Source organism: Drosophila sulfurigaster, chromosome X (genome assembly GCF_023558435.1).
Source record: "Drosophila sulfurigaster albostrigata strain 15112-1811.04 chromosome X, ASM2355843v2, whole genome shotgun sequence".
NCBI classification, from domain to species: domain Eukaryota; kingdom Metazoa; phylum Arthropoda; class Insecta; order Diptera; family Drosophilidae; genus Drosophila; species Drosophila sulfurigaster.
Genome location: NC_084885.1, coordinates 1,773,293 through 1,792,859, shown reverse-complemented (window position 1 = coordinate 1,792,859; position 19,567 = coordinate 1,773,293). Strand labels below are relative to the sequence as shown.

At 39.3% G+C, this 19,567-nt stretch overlaps 3 protein-coding genes across 8 annotated transcripts in view; 2 read left to right on the top strand and 1 right to left on the bottom strand.

Annotated features, from left to right (window-relative positions):
• The window catches only part of LOC133847617 (tyrosine-protein kinase BAZ1B-like), a 32,813-nt gene extending 14,569 nt beyond the window's left edge, over window positions 1–18,244 (bottom strand). Inside the window, exons 1-3 of one of the 5 annotated variants that reach the window (XR_009895179.1) lie at window positions 16,730–18,244; window positions 15,285–15,701; window positions 13,873–15,128 (exon numbers count right to left, since the gene is read on the bottom strand). Coding sequence is in view for 2 of the 5 variants with exons in the window: in XM_062282780.1 (XP_062138764.1) it covers window positions 15,549–15,701; window positions 16,730–16,858 (282 nt within the window). In the remaining 3 variants the exon portion in view is untranslated. Of the gene's footprint in view, window positions 1–13,872; window positions 15,702–16,729 lie in introns of those variants that run through there. The other 4 variants (XR_009895178.1, XM_062282781.1, XR_009895177.1 and 1 more) reach the window with 4 other exon arrangements.
• The window catches only part of LOC133847615 (uncharacterized), a 151,415-nt gene that overhangs the window by 105,481 nt on the left and 26,367 nt on the right, over window positions 1–19,567 (top strand). The window lies entirely within an intron of this gene.
• On the top strand, window positions 11,305–14,052 carry LOC133847616 (E3 SUMO-protein ligase ZBED1-like). Of its 2 annotated transcripts, none has more exons than XM_062282779.1 (2): window positions 11,305–12,631; window positions 12,697–14,052. In XM_062282779.1, the coding sequence occupies exons 1-2, from the start codon at window positions 11,352–11,354 to the stop codon at window positions 12,698–12,700; spliced, it is 1,284 nt and encodes a 427-aa protein (XP_062138763.1). In that variant the 5' UTR covers window positions 11,305–11,351; the 3' UTR covers window positions 12,701–14,052. The 2 variants fall into 2 exon arrangements, with proteins under 2 accessions (XP_062138763.1, XP_062138762.1); XM_062282778.1 differs by having other exon boundaries at window positions 11,305–12,641.

Below are 19,567 nucleotides of genomic sequence, written 5' to 3'. Positions count from 1 at the left end.
AGAAATTGGCAATCAGTTTCAAACTCAAGCGCGATCACCCGCTGGAGGAGAGCGACTGGCTGTTTGGTCAAGATCTGTCGGGTCTTGATCACAAGCAGAAGATGGCGATGCTCGACGACCGTATGCTGCAGGAGTGGCAAAGCAGATGGGATAATGGTGATGAACCCGGCCGGGTGACTCATCTTTTTTATCCCGGATGCTGGGTTCGTCTTCAGCAGGCGAGACTTCGGTTTCAGCCTACGTGCTGGATTCCTGCTGACAGGCCATGGATCGCTGAATGCATTTCTGCATGAGAGACGTCTAAGCGGTACGCCTGCATGTCTATGCGGTGCGGATAGCGAAGATGCGCTGCACGTTCTGTGTGTATGCCCCATATATGCAGATTTGCGTCACCTCGATGGACTTGGGATCGAATACCTGCATGGCGTCTGGAGGGTTTCTGGAGCGGTGGCGACACAGGAGAGGATGCAGCTATTGCAAACATTTGCCGATGCCGTGTTCGCAAGGCGTCGGCAATTGTTGTACCAGGAGGCGACGAATGGGCCGGCAGTCCCGAGCTGAAAAGCTAAAACTGTCTCACCCGTGTGGTTGGCGGGTCTTAGAATTTCACCACAGTGGACCTCCACTTATCGTACGAAGCGATTCTTGAGGTGCGTCACCAACGCTAACTGTTTGGAGTTAAATTGGTAGTACCCTTGTGGTACGAAACCTGACCGGAGGTCTTCTGGTACCACGGGAGTCAGGTGCCCGCGGACTCTTGTCCGTTCTGGCACGGGTTGTGGCCCTTCGGGAGCATCGTGGTGGCTGTGGTTTACATCCAAATGCGGAGAGAGCGGAGTGCTCGACGTGGAGTTGCGTAATACAACCGGTTGCCGATAACCAAAAATCGGAAGAGGTTTTAGGTGGGCCTCGCTCCCCACACAGGAGGAAGTACCCAGCCCAAACAGCTGGTGCTTCAGTGTGTACCTGCGGAGAGTCTCCAAGGGGGCGCTGTTCAACGCTTAAATTGTATCCCTGTGCTCGGGCACCGTGTGGATAAGTCACTTGTGACAGGTGCACACGTAAAACACTGGTCTTTATGTACCTGGAGACGCGCCAATTGCCTCGCCGACAACTGGAATTATGACACGTACTGCCACACTGGACATGATGCTAGGCTAAGGTATCGCGCTAGCCAGCGCGGCCGGCTAGTTCCCCGAACGATACTACAAGCCCTCGCCGGCGCCGCGCCGCACCAACAGCCAAGTTGCCAGCGCGCGCCAATAAAAGAAGAAAAAAAAAATTTATGATCGAAAGTTTACCCTTCACTGAGTGTAACATCGATAAGTTTGAATTAGTATCGATAATCAATATACCGCATTCAACATAACTCTGCGTTATTCTCTGTAGATGGAAATACATTTTATTCTAAATCATGCATTTACAGTTATGGCTTGCGCAGACTTGACAAATGCTGCTATAGATATAGTATAGCCTTCCTAATAAATTCCTTAAAATGATAGGAACTGGATGAACATATGACAATAAAAATGAGGAGAATGAGGATAGTTTTAATAAAATTCTCCAAATATTGTGAATATTAGAGCAGCTGCTGTACAAATTCTATACATATGTTTCAATATAACCGATTTCGTGCGCTCACCCTGTGACTATCAGAAAAATATAGAGAATCCAATGAATTGAAAAATAAGCTTTTTTATAGCTTTTTTTCCTAATTTTTCAGCTTCATCGTTCTTCCCGTTAAAACAGCTTTTTCTCAACAAACTTTGGCAACACTGGTTACATTGCTTAATGATACATCTGCTGAAGATTTTCGGAGCAATTGCTAACTATCGGTAATGTTCAAGTTTAAACTTTGGCGTGATTGAAAGGAAGTCGTAGAAGCATTAAGAATTAGCGGTAAAATTGTGTATCATTAAACAAATTTTCACCTGCGCTTTTAAACATAAAAGTTTTAATATCAAAAATTCATTGAAACTGAACCCTAGCAGCAATATTCTCTGGACTTGACAACTTAGCTACTGGTATAAATCTAAAAATCATGTCTGACTGGGAAGAAGAACCTTCAAATACCGTTGCATCTCAAATGGATAAATTTAATGGTAAGCCAACAAAGTCCAATGATGTTGCCGAATGCAGCGATTGTGAAGAGAATAATGACAACGGCGGGGAAGATAGAGTCGAAAACAAAACCTGCTACCATGCTCGACGTGATGATGGCGGAAACGGCTTTCGTGAACGTCGTAATAACGGAGAGTCAGGCTTCCGAGGAAATCGCCATAAGGGCAACTAAGGCGGTGAGCGTCGTCGTCAGGTGAAAAAGGCTAGGAATTTTGTATCCCTCCTGAACCGACTAACGATGAAACGGATATTTTAGCACTGGAATTATATCTGGGATTAACTTCTCTAAATATGATAATATTCCCGTTAAGGTTACTGGTGAGAATGTGCCAACCTCGATTAAACGCTTTGACCAAGCCGGACTTCGTGAAATTTTGGTGGAAAATGTGACTAAAGCTGGTTATAAAGTTCCTACTCCCGTACAAAAGGTTTCAATACCAGTGGAAAACGCGATCTGATGGCTTGCGCCCAGACTGGATCTGGAAAGACAGCTGAATTTTTGCTACCCATACTTACAAACATTCTTGATGAGCCTTCTGATCTAGAAATTGGCGAGAGCTCGCGATCCAGATTTTAATGAAGCAAGAAAGTTTGCGTATTCAACTTATCTTAAGATTAGTTTGGTCTGTTCGGGTGAGATCAAACATAGCGGTTGCAATTGCTTTTTCTTGAATTGCAGCCACATTGTGAGGATGCCGTACTGCTCATTCAGCATTACAAAGCATTGTGATGGCCCTAGCCTAGTGTTGAGACAATGTGATTTCTGCCCAGTGCTCTGAATGTCAAAGTGAAGAAATTCAAGTAAGCGCGGGTCAACGGCGGGAGTGAATTCCAAGGGGGCGCTGATCAACGCTTAATTTGTATCCCTAAGCTCGGGCTTCGTGGGATTAAGCCAACATGGCAGGTGCTCACGTTAAACTCGAGTGTATATGTCCCTATCTACTTAGTAGTTGATCAGGTGGTGAAGGAGGAAGGGCCAACCCTGGGTATCCGGGTGCACGAGGTTCGTCCTCTTCGGGATGGCGGTGCGATTATTCGCACAGTTAAGAGACAAGAAACCCTAACACCGACAAACTAGTACATTAAGAACACACTTTATATCACAACACAAAAATATTAAAATTCAAAATATCGTCGGAGTTCGTGGCATACACTAACAACACGTCACCGAGCCATCCTTCTCCGATCCGGCCATTCCCCCCTATGGTTGAGTGTATGGCCTTCTCTTCGGACTGAGGGGGGAATAACGCAGATCCGGCAACTCCAAGCCTACTTGAAGGTGTCACCTTGCGGTGTCTCCGAAGCATGCTAAGGTGAATTTTAAGCGTGTTAAGTGGTGGACGAGTGAGTTGAGTGCTAAGCGTAGGATACTTCGAACTCTGCGGAAACGTTTCCAAAGAGCGAGAATATCCAATGCCGATAGCGCTGCTCAGCTAAGGCGAGAGTATGGTAGGTGTATGAATGAGTACAAGGAAATGCTTGTACGTGTGAAAGAGGCGGAATGGCGTGAGTTTGTAGATCGCAATAAGCATGATCCCTGAGGTTGTGTTTTTCAAATAGCAAGAGGGAAAGGCAGGGAACTTAGTTTAGGCAACTTGCATTTCGGAGGCCTTCAGCTAACGGCATGGAAGGATTGTATGAAGGCTTTGTTGAATGTGTTCTTCCCGCGAGAGGAGAGACTGGAGGTTCCACTACATGTGGAGCAACTTGTTGAACCGCTCTGGGAAGCTGAATTGGGGGCAGCTTTTAAGAGGTTAAAGTCGAGAAAGTCGCCCGGCATGGATGGTTTCACTGGGGAAATGTGTTTGGAATTCGATTCCAGAATATATGTATGCATTGTATGAAAGGTGTGTGAATGAGGATACTTTCCCAGTGAATGGAAATGTGCAAAGATGGTAGTGCTACATTTGCAAGAAATGAATGAGCTTCGAAAGGAACTGGAGGCTCAGGATGTTATATACCATAAGTTGGAGCAAGATGTCTTTCGCGTTTGTGAAAATCCTGATTACATTCAAATGCGACAGCAATTACAGGACACTATTAAATGCCAAGAAGAAATTCATTTACGAGAGATAAATGAGATGCGCCAGAAGCTGGATCTTGGAGACAACATATGCTTGCAGAAGGAGCGGCAAATAAAGGTTCTCGAGGAGCGTCAGAAATTGAGTGGTTGACCGTATCTCGTTGTCTGCAAATAAGTGTCTAATATCATTCGGGCATCTCCTATCAGTACCACGAAGATAATAAAGATAAGAATAGAATAGAATATAAACACTGTTGCACAGTGTATGCGACCATGTATTTGGACGCAGGCAGCCGAGAGCTGTTCGGAAAGGAAACCAAAACAAAATCGACGTCATTTTAGAGCCACTTCGCAGAAGAGTTATTGGAATACACCAACAACTAGTCGTAGTGCTAAAGATTTGGACGCAGCTTTCAACAAGTTTAACCAGTAATACTACTTACATAATAATTACATCGTTCTTATAGTACTCAAATGAATTTATGTGTACATGGACACACTAACTTTTTGTTTAATAAAATAAACCGAGACATCGGGTTGTTTGAAATTAACGAAATAACGTAAGAAACAAAATGATAATCTGGTAACTCTTTAAGTTAAGCATAGATATGTGTGCATGTATGTGTATGTTAGAGTTGGGCGCGTGTCGTGTTAATTCTCGTGTCACATCGTGACACGACTCAACACGCGTGTTCGTGTTGCACGCAATCAAATTTCGCGTGTTCGTGCGTGCTCGTGCTGCGCACTCCAACACGACAACACGAAACAACACGACAACACGAAGCAAAAAATTTGATTTTTTTTGCCTTATTGGCAATATTGCTCGACTGCACTATTTTTTAGTATATTTCCTCAGCAAGAATTGGCCACACTGTAGACCACATACGATCACATTGTTTCTTTGAGCTGGATGCTAGAAAGATAAAAATGGAGAGGCGCATTCAAATTCAAGAAGCGATTGCCAAAGGGGACGAAAAATACAAATTAATTAACAATTCGAAAGCCAAAAGTCTTATTTGGCAGACGTTTAATTTAATTGAATGCTGTGGTGAGATCCTAAACTTTGTGTGCTGCAAAAAGTGCAAAGTTGTATTCGCATACACGCCGAAGACCGGAACCGGCGTATTAAATCGTCACAAATGTGCCGTTCAAGCGGACGCACGCCAACCTACTTTGCCGTCTTTTGTGCATAAAAAAGTTCCGCAAAATGTCATAAATAACCTGGCCATCAAACAGTTGGCTTTCGTGGCTAAGGATTTACAGCCTCTCAGCGTCACCGAAGGTGAGTTAAAATATATGCAATATATGTACACATATACATTTACACACATTCATATGTACAGTGCCGAGTTTATTTGTGTGAATATGAGTGTTAAATTAGTGGTACCCAAGCTCATAACTCGCTGTTTTTGTATCATCGGATCAATGTTTTTTTATTTGTGTGTATTGTGGAAAAGAGCTACTGAGCTTGGGCACCTGTGGATTAAATATTAATTAATATGTATATATATGTAATTACTTTTTATTTTGTTTAGGCGAAGGATTCCAGGAGTATGCTCAAGCCCTTATAAATCTAGGAGCTGCATATGGCGTTCAAAAATATAAGGATGTATCCGTATCGAGAAAAACTCTTACTTACTCCGTCATGATAAAGGAATACGAGCGTATACATAAGGAGCTAAGCACAGCGCTTATAGAACAACAATTAGCCTTCACAACGGATATGTGGACCGACTCGTACACGCAGCGGAGTTTTGTGCTTAAGCGCTCATTATATATGTGCTGAATTTAAGTTAAATGTTAAAATATTGGGTGTTAAAGAATTCGAGGCAGAGAAAAACCGGAGCTAATATTTTATTGCATGTAACCGACATTTTAAAACAATTTAACATCGATAATAAGTTGATAAACTCTGTAATTGTCACCGACAACGGAGCAAATGTTGTTTCGGCTTTTAATAATTTTAAGAGACTATCGTGCGCATGCCACAATTTGAATCTTTTAATGACCGATGTCCTCGAAAAGGATCCAATTTATGAAATTAGGCAGCTTATTGATGCGTCGAAGAAATTGGTTAAATATTTCAAGCATTCAGAGTTGAACAATAAATTAAGCAAGTCACTAAAACAAGATGTACAAACTAGATGGAACTCGGTGTATATTATGCTTCAAAGTATATTTGACGTTAAGGATGAAATAAAATATCTTTTAAGTGAAAAAAATCAATCGAATCGAATTGCTGATATTGACTTTGAAATTATAAATCAAGTTCTAGAATTCTTAAAACCTTTTAAAGAATGTTCTGAAAAATTTAGTTCCGAAAAAGAACCCACCATACATATTTATGTTCTTTGGTACAACAAATTAAAATCACACTGTAATCAAAAAATGTTAGATTCATTTGTTATATCTCAACTTAAAACTAATACTCTCTTACAACTTGATAAGCGTCTTAAGCCAACCAACCTGCATTACGTCGGTCTTTTTTTAAACCCGCCGTTTAGGCAGCTTAATTTTTTAACAGAAACGGAAAGAAATGACACTTTTGCTACGATCAAAGGCATATTATCTGAATATTCAATTGAAAATACCAGTCCTGAGAAAAGCACATCGGCTAATGAAGCCCAGGATTTTTGAATTTAGAGATGAAACCAATGCTAAAAGGTTAAATTAGAGCGCAGCGCTGTCGACATTGAAATAGATAACTATTACAAATGCGGCAAAGAAAATGAAAACAATGTTTTAGAGTTTTGGAGAAACGCTAATAACCTTAAGTGTCTTCAAAACTGGCAAAGCAAATTTTACATATACCAATCAGCTCAGCTACGAGCGAAAGAGTGTTCTCAACGTCTGGCATGGTTCTGTGCGAGCGCAGAACAAGATTGCTCAGCAGCAATTTGATAAACTGGTATTTTTATACAAAAATATGAATTAATTTTAATGTTTTTTATGTTAACTTTCGCCATGCGCATTTACCTTTAATGTAATAAAAAGTGAATAAAGTACCATTACTTTTAATAAGAAATTTAGCGCGTCTTTTTATTTATCCGGGCTCCAACAAAGGTTATTGTTAATAAAAGCTCACTGACTCAAAATAATCATTACATTGTAATGTAATATGATACAAAATTGAAATAAATATGAAAAAAAAATTTCGTGTTGTTCGTGCGTGTTTCGTGCGTGTTCGTGTTGGACCAAAATCGACCGTGCGTGTTCGTGTTACACAAAAAAAAATTTTTCGTGTTCGTGTTGTGTCGTGTTTAAAATTTTAGACACGCGCCCATCTCTACTACAAGCCCTCGCCGGCGCCGCGCCGCACCAACAGCCAAGTTGCCAGCGCGCGCCAATAAAAGAAGAAAAAAAAATTTATGATCGAAAGTTTACCCTTCACTGAGTGTAACATCGATAAGTTTGAATTAGTATCGATAATCAATATACCGCATTCAACATAACTCTGCGTTATTCTCTGTAGATGGAAATACATTTTATTCTAAATCATGCATTTACAGTTATGGCTTGCGCAGACTTGACAAATGCTGCTATAGATATAGTATAGCCTTCCTAATAAATTCCTTAAAATGATAGGAACTGGATGAACATATGACAATAAAAATGAGGAGAATGAGGATAGTTTTAATAAAATTCTCCAAATATTGTGAATATTAGAGCAGCTGCTGTACAAATTCTATACATATGTTTCAATATAACCGATTTCGTGCGCTCACCCTGTGACTATCAGAAAAATATAGAGAATCCAATGAATTGAAAAATAAGCTTTTTTATAGCTTTTTTTCCTAATTTTTCAGCTTCATCGTTCTTCCCGTTAAAAACAGCTTTTTTTCTCAACAAACTTTGGCAACACTGGTTACATTGCTTAATGATACATCTGCTGAAGATTTCTCGGAGCAATTGCTAACTATCGGTAATGTTCAAGTTTAAACTTTGGCGTGATTGAAAGGAAGTCGTAGAAGCATTAAGAATTAGCGGTAAAATTGTGTATCATTAAACAAATTTTCACCTGCGCTTTTAAACATAAAAGTTTTAATATCAAAAATTCATTGAAACTGAACCCTAGCAGCAATATTCTCTGGACTTGACAACTTAGCTACTGGTATAAATCTAAAAAATCATGTCTGACTGGGAAGAAGAACCTTCAAATACCGTTGCATCTCAAATGGATAAATTTAATGGTAAGCCAACAAAGTCCAATGATGTTGCCGAATGCAGCGATTGTGAAGAGAATAATGACAACGGCGGGGAAGATAGAGTCGAAAACAAAACCTGCTACCATGCTCGACGTGATGATGGCGGAAACGGCTTTCGTGAACGTCGTAATAACGGAGAGTCAGGCTTCCGAGGAAATCGCCATAAGGGCAACTAAGGCGGTGAGCGTCGTCGTCAGGTGAAAAAAAGGCTAGGGAATTTTGTATCCCTCCTGAACCGACTAACGATGAAACGGATATTTTTAGCACTGGAATTATATCTGGGATTAACTTCTCTAAATATGATAATATTCCCGTTAAGGTTACTGGTGAGAATGTGCCAACCTCGATTAAACGCTTTGACCAAGCCGGACTTCGTGAAATTTTGGTGGAAAATGTGACTAAAGCTGGTTATAAAGTTCCTACTCCCGTACAAAAGGTTTCAATACCAGTGGAAAACGCGATCTGATGGCTTGCGCCCAGACTGGATCTGGAAAGACAGCTGAATTTTTGCTACCCATACTTACAAACATTCTTGATGAGCCTTCTGATCTAGAAATTGGCGAGAGCTCGCGATCCAGATTTTTAATGAAGCAAGAAAGTTTGCGTATTCAACTTATCTTAAGATTAGTTTGGTCTGTTCGGGTGAGATCAAACATAGCGGTTGCAATTGCTTTTTCTTGAATTGCAGCCACATTGTGAGGATGCCGTACTGCTCATTCAGCATTACAAAGCATTGTGATGGCCCTAGCCTAGTGTTGAGACAATGTGATTTCTGCCCAGTGCTCTGAATGTCAAAGTGAAGAAATTCAAGTAAGCGCGGGTCAACGGCGGGAGTGAATTCCAAGGGGGCGCTGATCAACGCTTAATTTGTATCCCTAAGCTCGGGCTTCGTGGGATTAAGCCAACATGGCAGGTGCTCACGTTAAACTCGAGTGTATATGTCCCTATCTACTCAGTAGTTGATCAGGTGGTGAAGGAGGAAGGGCCAACCCTGGGTGTCCGGGTGCACGAGGTTCGTCCTCTTCGGGATGGCGGTGCGATTATTCGAAACAAGAAAGAGACAAGAAACCCTAACACCGACAAACTAGTACATTAAGAACACACTTTATATCACAACACAAAAATATTAAAATTCAAAATATCGTCGGAGTTCGTGGCATACACTAACAACACGTCACCGAGCCATCCTTCTCCGATCCGGCCATTCCCCCCTATGGTTGAGTGTATGGCCTTCTCTTCGGACTGAGGGGGGAATAACGCAGATCCGGCAACTCCAAGCCTACTTGAAGGTGTCACCTTGCGGTGTCTCCGAAGCATGCTAAGGTGAATTTTAAGCGTGTTAAGTGGTGGACGAGTGAGTTGAGTGCTAAGCGTAGGATACTTCGAACTCTGCGGAAACGTTTCCAAAGAGCGAGAATATCCAATGCCGATAGCGCTGCTCAGCTAAGGCGAGAGTATGGTAGGTGTATGAATGAGTACAAGGAAATGCTTGTACGTGTGAAAGAGGCGGAATGGCGTGAGTTTGTAGATCGCAATAAGCATGATCCCTGAGGTTGTGTTTTTCAAATAGCAAGAGGGAAAGGCAGGGAACTTAGTTTAGGCAACTTGCATTTCGGAGGCCTTCAGCTAACGGCATGGAAGGATTGTATGAAGGCTTTGTTGAATGTGTTCTTCCCGCGAGAGGAGAGACTGGAGGTTCCACTACATGTGGAGCAACTTGTTGAACCGCTCTGGGAAGCTGAATTGGGGGCAGCTTTTAAGAGGTTAAAGTCGAGAAAGTCGCCCGGCATGGATGGTTTCACTGGGGAAATGTGTTTGGAATTCGATTCCAGAATATATGTATGCATTGTATGAAAGGTGTGTGAATGAGGGATACTTTCCCAGTGAATGGAAATGTGCAAAGATGGTAGTGCTACATTTGCAAGAAATGAATGAGCTTCGAAAGGAACTGGAGGCTCAGGATGTTATATACCATAAGTTGGAGCAAGATGTCTTTCGCGTTTGTGAAAATCCTGATTACATTCAAATGCGACAGCAATTACAGGACACTATTAAATGCCAAGAAGAAATTCATTTACGAGAGATAAATGAGATGCGCCAGAAGCTGGATCTTGGAGACAACATATGCTTGCAGAAGGAGCGGCAAATAACGGTTCTCGAGGAGCGTCAGAAATTGAGTGGTTGACCGTATCTCGTTGTCTGCAAATAAGTGTCTAATATCATTCGGGCATCTCCTATCAGTACCACGAAGATAATAAAGATAAGAATAGAATAGAATATAAACACTGTTGCACAGTGTATGCGACCATGTATTTGGACGCAGGCAGCCGAGAGCTGTTCGGAAAGGAAACCAAAACAAAATCAACGTCATCCCTTGTCTAAACATTTTAGAGCCACTTCGCAGAAGAGTTATTGGAATACACCAACAACTAGTCGTAGTGCTAAAGATTTGGACGCAGCTTTCAACAAGTTTAACCAGTAATACTACTTACATAATAATTACATCGTTCTTATAGTACTCAAATGAATTTATGTGTACATGGACACACTAACTTTTTGTTTAATAAAATAAACCGAGACATCGGGTTGTTTGAAATTAACGAAATAACGTAAGAAATAAAATGATAATCTGGTAACTCTTAAGTTAAGCATAGATATGTGTGCATGTATGTGTATGTACACACATACATTCATAAATTAGTGAAAAATAACTAATGCGCAAAAATTTGGCGCAAGCCAAACCGACAGAGGAAGTGGAGATGGAGTCAGTGGTTTGGGACCACTTCAAACAGAGCAACGACAAAGCGTACGGCATTTGCAATTACTGTGGAAAACATCTTAAGACAGCTGGCAATACATCAAACTTGCTGGACCATCTTAAGCGTTTGCATCCGAGTCGCATGACCGCTGATAAGGAACCAATGCCTAAAACGATGGCAATTTTTTTGAACAAAAAGCCGTTCTATGGCAGTAATGTAAAAAAAAGGCTGGGTAAAAAAGTGATGAATATGCTTGCTAAAAGCGTGCTTCCGTTTAGTTTCGTTGATGACGAAGGATTTGTCGAGCTCATGCAAGAAGCGGTCCCGCGCTACAAGGTGCCGAGCAGAATGTATTTCCGCGATGTGATGCTTCCAACGGAATATGAACAGCTGAGCCTTAAGTTGCGTGCAGCTTTGGAGACCGTTAAGCATGTTGGGCTGACAACGGATCTTTGGACATCTGCAGCTAACGAAGGCTACATCACAATCACTTGCCATTATATAACAGAAAACTTTAAATTAACGTCTGCACTGCTATCGACAGCACCATTGATTACCCCCACAAATCATAACGCCCAAAACATCGCAGACTCAATAAGCTCAATGTTGGCTAAGTGGGGTCTTCTGTCGAAGGTTGTCACCGTTACAACGGACAATGATACTACCATGAAAAAAGCGTGCGATATATTAGCTTTCTATCATTTACCCTGTTTGGCACACACAATAAATCTGCTTGCTCAGGACATTTTAAAACTGGCAGCAGTAAATGGTATTATCTCAAAATGCAAACGAATAGTCACTTACTTCAAGCAAAGCACAATAGCCACAGCTAAATTAAAGGAAGTCCAGAATACAAATCAGCCGCTTGTCTTAATTCAGGAAGTAAGCACTAGGTGGAACAGTGCACACGCAATGATCAAAAGAATTTTACAAATAAACGAATATGTTACATTGACATTGTTAAAATTGCGAAATGGCCCTTCACCGATCACAACTGATAAACTCGAGGTCTTGGATGACCTGTCGGACTTGCTGTCACCTTTTCAGGAAGCGACTCTTTCGGTATCGACTAACACAAAAGTTTCTGTGTCCCTTATCATTCCCGTCATTGCCGAGAATCATCATAAAATGAATCAATTAAATGCAAAGTTACGAACACAGGAAGGAAAAGATATATATGACCTTGTTAAGAAACGCTTAGTGGAAAGACTGGATACTTTTGAAACGCGCACAATTCCTCGCATCGCTACTCTCGTTGATCCTCGCTTCAAAAAAGATGGCTTTCTCAGACCTTCAAATGCAGATCAAGCAGCCAAAGCATTGGAGCTGGAATTGCTGTCGTTTAAGTCTACAACTCCACGACGTCCACCAACACCACCAGAGCCAACGTCAAACGAGCCAAATTTCAGATTTTCATTTTTGCAAAACAAATCAAAAGTGAAGTCCACCCGAGCCGATGCTATTATTACCACAAGGCAATTTATGGAAAAGGAAAACGCTCCTTGCACTTGCGACCCCTTAAAGTATTGGGAGGTATGATTTTCAAATAATTATGACAAACATGTTAAATAAAAAATACTTTTTACAGGTGACTGATGACAACGATCTCAAATTGGTTGCGAAAAAGTATTTCTGTGTACAAGCCTTGTCCTGTGAGTCTGAAAGGGTGTTCAGCAAAGCTGGACAAATTGTATCTGAACAAGAACAAGAATTACACCTGAAGTTGTTGATCAACTTCTTTTCCTCAACAAAAATAGACACTTAAATGATCTCAAATAAACCCCATTGTTATCGTTTGTACTGTTTTGCCTTTTCTTTTTTTTTTTTGTTAAACATCGATGATTCACTCGATGTTTTTTTTTGAAAACATCGAAAATATCGATGGACACAAACATCGATGTTTCTGCACCTCTAGGATGCATTTCAAGAGTGTGAAATGGCATTCGTTGCAACATCAAATGATCCTTTGACTATTACAGAAGCACAAAATAGTGATAATGCTGATAACTCGATAAGAGCTATGGAAGACGAATTCATGGCACAAATTCTCAACAAGACCTGGCAAATTGTTGAACGACCAATGAAACGCAAAGTAATTGGTAACAAGATGATTCTCCAAACAAAAGATGACGGCAGCGTATCAGGCAAGAAGAAGGCCCGCTTAGTCGCAAAAGGTTATGCGCAGAAGCTCGGAGAGGATTTTCATGAAACGTATTCGCCTATGGCGCGATTCACGTCCGTGAGATTGTTAGCTGCTTTATCAGCAGAATTTGATATGGAAATTCACCAAATGAACGTGGTCACAGCATACCTTAAACGGAGAGCTGGAAGAGAAAGTTTACATGAACATCCCGGAGAACTTCAATGAGTTTATGGAAAAGCTAAAATCTGGTAGCCCAATTGGATCTAAACAACAACGTCCTGACTATAAGTACGAGGAAGCAGCCAATGAGTGGCGAAAAGCCTTAGAAGTAATTCGAGATCCAGTGTGCTTATTAAAGCGATTATTACGTGGACGATTTGCTACTCGCCTGAAATCATCCAGTATGGCTACAGCAAACGAAGACACATCTAAGCAATGCATTTAAGATGAAGGATTTCGGTGCAGTGAAAACGTGCTTGGGTATCGAACTCAAACAGGACAAGATGAAGCGTCAAGTTTTCATTTCTCAAAAAAAGTATATCAATGCTGTACTTTGGAATGAGTGATTGCACACCGGCGATATCACCCATATTGGGAAACATCGATGATGAATCTATCCACCTATCGATTAAGGGAAGAAAGGATTATCGATTGGGAGAGAAGTCGAGAGAAGGAAGCAAGACGTGCTAACGACGACCGCGACGAAGATATTCAAATAATTTAATTAATCAATAAACTAAATACAATAATAATTAAGGATTAAACTTATGAAATAATAAATAATCATTATCATAAAACCAATCCCACAATACTAACTGTTTTTATGTTTCATCAAATAAAAGTGGAAAAGTTATTTGAGAGACACTTTTGTATGGCAACAAGTAAATAAGCTATAGTAGAATGTGCTCCACTATGAGTTACCCGCTACCCATTTCGAATAAATGGTTTGCATTTATGCGGTCTTCATTTTAAAATATACCATTATCTCCAAGTATTAAAAATATTCCAAATGTTAGTTTAGGTATATTAATACAGTACTACATTTTAAATATACCAAAGCGTGCAAAATATACCAGATTGTTAGCGAAAGCTACTAAGACCCGTAGTAAGTATACGTTTTGCCCATACAAAACAATTTCCTAAATGACTTTTAAAATTCTTGTGTGATGGCAACTAAGTATTCACAAATTTTAAATACTATAGTTAATAATGTGTGTACCAAAAATTTCGATTCTCGCTGTTGGGGTTAAATAAGTTTAAGAGCATCAATGTTGAATGAGGTTGTTAAAATTAAGTTCTTAGAATTAAGGCGAAGCGAGAGCGCAATAAAGCTTTCTCTGAGCGAATTCACCTCGTTTTTTCGCATATAAAAGTATTTCTGCAATAACTTCTACAAATTTTATCTGATCGCAATCAAATTAGAAATCATAAATATTATAGTTATTATTTTATACACCAAAATGCGCAGCTCTAGCTTTAAAATTATTCGATTTTTATAGATTTGCGGGGGTGGAAGTGGGCGTGGCAAACATTTTAAACAAACTTGATCTGCGTGCAAATATACCACGAAAAAAATTATAGCTCTATCTCTAATAGTCTCTGAGACCTAGGTGTTCATAGGAACAGACGGACAGACGGACATGGCTGGATCGTTTTGGCTGTTGACACTGATCAAGAATATATATACTGAGTGGTTGCTGCCAATGCTGCAACTCCAGCTTCTTGTAACTGCTTCTTTTTGTGCTTTGCGATACCTTCTGGCCCTCTTGCTTCAGATTTGTGTACGTCAGCATCTTTAGCTTGGCTTTGACCAGCCTTTTGCGTTCATTTTGATTTTCAGAATCGCTGCTGATGTTTACTGGCGTCACTGCTCTGAGCTAAGAAAAGACAAGCCATTTGGATGCTGCTGTTGCTGATGTTGCTAATATTGTTGCTGATGTAGTTGCTGATCTTACTGCTATAACCCTGTTGTGTATATGGACCAACCATTCCACTGTTACTGCTAATGATGTTGATAGTGTTGTTGATCTCACCTCTGTAACCGCTTTGTATATATGGACCAAGCATTCCACTGTTACTGCCATTGATGTTGTTAGTGTTGCTGATTTCGCTGCTGCGCTGTTGACCCTATGGATAAGGACTGACCATTCGACTGTGACTGTTGCTGTTGCTGATCTCACTGTCATAGCCTTAAGGTCTTGGAACAGGGATTCCGTTTGACACCGCATCTGGAATCATTTGTGGCGCTCCAATCATGTTCCTAAAATTGGGGGGCGGCATCATGCATGGTCTGCAACTTATGTGCGTCGCCAACAATGGGAAGTTGCTTGGGATTGTTGTTTGTATTTGAAGCAATTTGAGAATATCAAACGGATATCGTCTGCAAAATCCAATGCGGTGCGATATTCATAGTTGTCCAACTTCTTTCTCACCGTCCCCACATCCATTGGCTGAAACACAAAAAAAACGATGCAAATTTGTATATACTCGGTGCAAAGAACAAGAAGTAGAGTGTGCTAACCATTTTCAATAAAAGGAAAACAATTCGGTATTATTTCAAAACATAATATCTTTTATACTCTCTGAGATGTTGGTGTTCATTAGAACAGACGGACTGACGGCTGTTGACACCTATCATGCATCGGAGATGCCTCCTTCTGCCTGATACATACAAAATCTAATAAATCTGAAGACACATAAAACATACAACGGTGGACATCATAATCTAGTAATTCTGCCCACAATATCAAGAATTGTATATAGATGAAAAGGCAATTATTGCGTTGAAATACTAATGGATTATAGAAAAACAAAATAAAACAACAAAAGGATTTAAAAAATATACAAAAAAAAGGGAAAGTTATGTAAAGGACAACTAATGAAATAAAAAAATAAAATTAATAAATAAATCAAGAAATAATCTTTATAAAATGATGAAAAAGATACAATTATAGAAAGCATATATACCCCAACGGCAACAAATAAATTGAATATAGGCAAATTTGAAAATATACCAAATTAAAATACTGAGAAATACTGAAATATACCAAACTATATACTTGATGGAGCGATATACAAAAAAAAATAAATAATAAAAGAAAACTAAATTAAAACTGCCCGTAAAATAAAATTGCCAATTCTAAGATGCAAGGATGTCTCGGATAATTGGCCCCTAGGATACTCTAATCAGTTAATAACAAATTCAACCTATTATATTTTTCACACTCAACAATTAATTCAGTCAGTTGTTGGTGGTAAAGGACTGCAAATTCGATTTTTAAGAGGAAGTTTAATTTTGAAATAAATCAAAGATAAAGGAATTTTTCAAAACATCACCTGCAAATAATATTAAACTTCTTTTTCTATTCTGTGTGCTCAGATTATCAACCACATTTTGAATGATTAACTTTGGCATGTTTGAGAAATTATACAAATCTTTCTTTATATTAAGCAATATCAAAATATGATTTGCACTTACATTATTATCTGCTCTAGGCACCATATCCGCTGTTGTTTCGCCAGCTGGCATAGTCGCATCCAGTTTCCGGTTGATGCCCTGTTGCTGCTGTTGCAGGACATATGCTGGCATCCTTGAGCTTGGCATCATCTGATGTCCCGATGGACCAATGGATTGTCATCTGCCAAATGTTGCACAAGATGTTGTTGGTCGCATTATCGGTGTGCCATTGGCTGTTGTTGCGACCGATTTCTGTGTTGCATTTGCTGCTGCGGCGCCTAATCTTGGTGCGCCAACTAGTGCGGCAGATACGCCACGATTGCGCTATAAGTTCTGCGATGTTGCTGCACGCAACATGGGTGGGAGTGCTCCACGAGGTTGTGGTGCAGCAGCAGAATTTGCATTGAGGTTAGGTACATAAATGTGTGGCTGATGTTGCGTTAAATGTTGCTATATATGTTGCAATAGCTGTTGCCGTAGATGTTGCGTTAAATGTTGTCGTAAATGTTGCTGTAGACGTTGCCAAAAATGTTGCTGCAGATGTTGCCAAAGATGTTGCTGTAGATGTTGCAAAAGATGCTGCCAAAAATGTTGCTGTAGATGTTGCCAAAAATATTGCTGTAAATGTTGCCAAAGATGTTGCTGTAGATGTTGCCAATGATGTTGCTGTAGATGTTGCCAAAGATGTTGCTGTAGATGTTGCCAAAGATGTTGCTAAAGATGTTGCTGTAGATGTTGCTGTAGATGTTGCCAAAGATGTTGCTGTAGATGTTGCTGTCACCTTTGCATGTTCATTTGCTGCAGCAGCTTTTGACGTTGGCTGCGCATGCTTCTTGGTGGCGAGTTGTCCACGCCACTTTGGTTTTTTCGAACGTATCTGATTTATCCGATGAAGCACGGCGTCCTGGACGAGTTTTCTGAATTATTTTTTCTTCACTTTACTTTTTCACTTCACCAGTTTTAATTTAAGTTTTTTAAATTTTTCAATTTATTTTTGATGTTTTCACTACTGCTGCTCGATGTAAAATGAGAAAAGGTTGATGGAGCCTACTGCCCACATTACTTCCGATGACATTTATCACATTTGCTACTGCGACACGAATTAACAATTTTTTTCATTCGCACATTTTGAAGTTTTCATTTAGAATTTTGCCGTCGCCAACAACAATCATTTCTTTCTTTTTTTTTTTACTTTTTCACTTCACCACTTTTAGTTCAAGTTTTCTGAATTATTTTTTCTTCACTTTACTTTTTCACTTCACCAGCCTTAATTTAAGTTTTTTAAATTTTTCAATTTATTTTTGATGTTTTCACTACTGCTGCTCGACGTAAAATGAGAAAAGGTTGATGGAGCCTACTGCCCACATTAACTTTCGATGACATTTGACACATTGGCTACTGCGACACGAATTAAAAATTTTTTTCATTCGCCATTTTGAAGTTTTCATTTTGAGTTACCAACTTGGCAATTAATAATCTTTTTAATTAACTTATTAGTTTTAGACAACTACACTTTTTTTTCTTCACTTTACTTTTTCATTCGCCATTTTGAAGTTTTCATTTAGAATTTTGCAGTCGGCAACATTCTTTTCTTTCTTTTTTTTACTTTTTCACTTCATCACTTTTAGTTCAAGTTTTCTATATTATTTTTTCTTCACTTTACTTTTTCACTTCACCAGTTTTAATTTAAATTTTTTCAATTTATTTTTGATGTTTTCACAATTGCTGCTCGATGTAAAATGAGAAAAGGTTGATGGAGCCTACTGCCCACATTAACTTCCGATGACATTTATCACATTTGCTACTGCGACACGAATTAACAATTTTTTTCATTCGCACATTTTGAAGTTTTCATTTAGAATTTTGCAGTCGGCAACAACATTCTTTTCTTTCTTTTTTTTACATTTCACTTCACCACTTTTAGTTCAAGTTTTCTGAATTATTTTTTCTTCACTTTACTTTTTCACTTCACCAGTTTTAATTTAGGTTTTTTTAATTTTTCAATTTATTTTTGATGTTTTCACTACTGCTGCTCAATGTAAAATGAGAAAAGGTTGATGGAGCCTACTGCCCACATTAACTTTCGATGACATTTATCTCATTTGCTACTGCGACACGAATTAAAAAATTTTTTCATTCGCACATTTTGAAGTTTTTATTTAGAATTTTGCCGTCGCCAACAACAATCATTTCTTTCTTTTTTTTTACTTTTTCACTTCACCACTTTTAGTTCAAGTTTTCTGAATTATTTTTTCTTCACTTTACTTTTTCACTTCACCAGTTTTAATTTAGGTTTTTTTAATTTTTCAATTTATTTTTGATGTTTTCACTACTGCTGCTCAATGTAAAATGAGAAAAGGTTGATGGAGCCTACTGCCCACATTAACTTTCGATGACATTTATCTCATTTGCTACTGCGACACGAATTAATAATTTTTTTCATACGCACATTTTGAAGTTTTCATTTAGAATTTTGCCGTCGGCAACAATTTTCGTTTTAGTGATGATGATGGTGGCGATAAATCCGACACCATCAGTTATCGCCTAAGCTTCCATACTTTTGATGGAATGAAACAGCAAGTTAAAAATATTGGTATAATGAAACGGATGGCATCAAATTTGTTGAAGTTGGGTAAAATATATTTTATAAAAATTAATTTATTTAATTTAATTACTTAAGTGCTAAAATGTTATAAAAAAAATTGTTGGAATAACCGAAATCAAATTTATTAAAAAGGTGGCATCCCCTTTCTTTTGTGAGAAACAGCTGATTGCAGAAAGCTATTAGCTTTTGTCTAACAGGCAGATTGTAAATAAAGAAGAGAGAAAAAAAATCTATTTATTGGGTTGATTTATGTT